Source organism: Eimeria maxima, genomic scaffold (genome assembly GCF_000499605.1).
Source record: "Eimeria maxima Weybridge genomic scaffold, Emw_scaff154, whole genome shotgun sequence".
NCBI lineage: Eukaryota > Apicomplexa > Conoidasida > Eucoccidiorida > Eimeriidae > Eimeria > Eimeria maxima.
In genome coordinates this window covers 25860-27277 of record NW_013563538.1, presented here as the reverse complement: position 1 = coordinate 27277, position 1418 = coordinate 25860, and the positions used below count along the sequence as shown (strand labels likewise).

At 52.7% G+C, this 1418-nt stretch overlaps 1 protein-coding gene across 1 annotated transcript; it reads left to right on the top strand.

Annotated features, from left to right (window-relative positions):
* Nucleotides 1-503: 503 nt before the first annotated feature.
* EMWEY_00018250 (hypothetical protein, conserved) lies at nt 504-1202 on the top strand (the record flags this gene model as incomplete). Its single annotated transcript, XM_013477597.1, has 2 exons — nt 504-833; nt 951-1202. The coding sequence occupies 2 exons, from the start codon at nt 504-506 to the stop codon at nt 1200-1202; spliced, it is 582 nt and encodes a 193-aa protein (XP_013333051.1).
* Between the last annotated feature and the right edge of the window lie 216 nt (nt 1203-1418).

The following is a 1418-nucleotide window of genomic DNA, read 5'->3' as shown; positions in this document are numbered from 1 at the left end:
ATCAACTCCCTCAGTTGCCTTCGTGATAGACTACGCCACTTCGGTGTATACCATTTATCCAACCCCTAACCCTGCAAATACCCTTCTATATGTAATAAAATACCAAATAACATTATTAAAAGGCCCAGTCACTTTCCGGAGTTGAATTCCCTTCTACCAAAGCGAGGAGCTGCCGAGCGCCGAGCGTGGCGGATCCGCCAGCCCCAAAGCATAAGGACTGGAGGCACTGGTTGCCCACTCGGCCACAATTGCTGGTTAGACTCGCTGTCAAATACTTTATATTGTGCTTTGTAACGAATTATGCCACAAGAGGCTCAGAGGAGTGTCCATTGTAGTGCCTGTGCAGCCTGCGAGTTGTCTGTGCTCCTTAGACTCATTCCAAGGAGGGTGGATCCTAAAAGGCCCACGAAACCCGCTCATCATATTGGCCTTCCCCGCATCTTTCCACCCTTCGGAAGTGCATTTGGAGTGTTCCCCCTCTTGTAAGAACTGCCTGTGCGAGAATGCGTTTCACCTGTGCGCTTGCTTCCCAGCTGTTGCTGTTTTTGACCGTCCCAGAATCCTCACTGGGCGAGGTGGCTGCAGCAGAACAGGATGTAGCCACTGCTTCTGTAGGTCAGCTGTCGGTGGGGGAGCCGACAGGAGCCGATTTGCCTCTGGCGCTTGAAATACCGCACGCTGTGGACAAGGAGAGCCACAGCCACGCCTTGTGGTCTGTGGAGGGTCTGCATGCGGCGGACTCGAAGGTGAATGTGCGTGGCCTGAAGAGCTCTTTGGCGGGTCTGTTGTTCGTTGCTGCTTATTTGCTGGCCCACATACTATCCAACCGTCAGGTGGGGCTTTCGGAAGCGTTCAAAGTAAATTCATTGCAAGGGAAGGATACTAGGTATCTTCTAAGTGCTGCTTTTTCCTTGGGGTTACTGCTCTCTGGGCTGGGTGAGTTGGCGCAGTCTATGCTATTGCGCCGGGGGCCGTCTGCAGGTTTGGCAAGCGGGCCCCGCCAGACAGGCAAGCGTAGGAGGGGACTACATCAGATGGTCATAGGAGCTTCCTTGTTCTTCCTATGCCTGGGTGCTGGTTTAACCATGGGGCCTTTGGTACAGCTTCCTTTGGTGGAAAACCAGTTACTGAGCGCAGCCGCTGCCGGCCTCTTCCTGTGGGGTGCGGCTCTGTACTTCGATCCCTACGGCATGGTTATGTAATACGATGACGGGCAGAAACAGTTCGCCAATGTCGGCGGGAAAATGGGCATGTTTCCTTTCCAAGAGACGGCTGCGTTGTCAAAGCATTGCATCGTAGTGGGCCTCCGTCGATATCTGTGGACACAACCACAAATTGTAGTGGTGTTTTTTAAGATTGTTGAGACATATACAGGCACAAACGACTATGCAGGATCCAACCTTTCGGAGCCATATGTA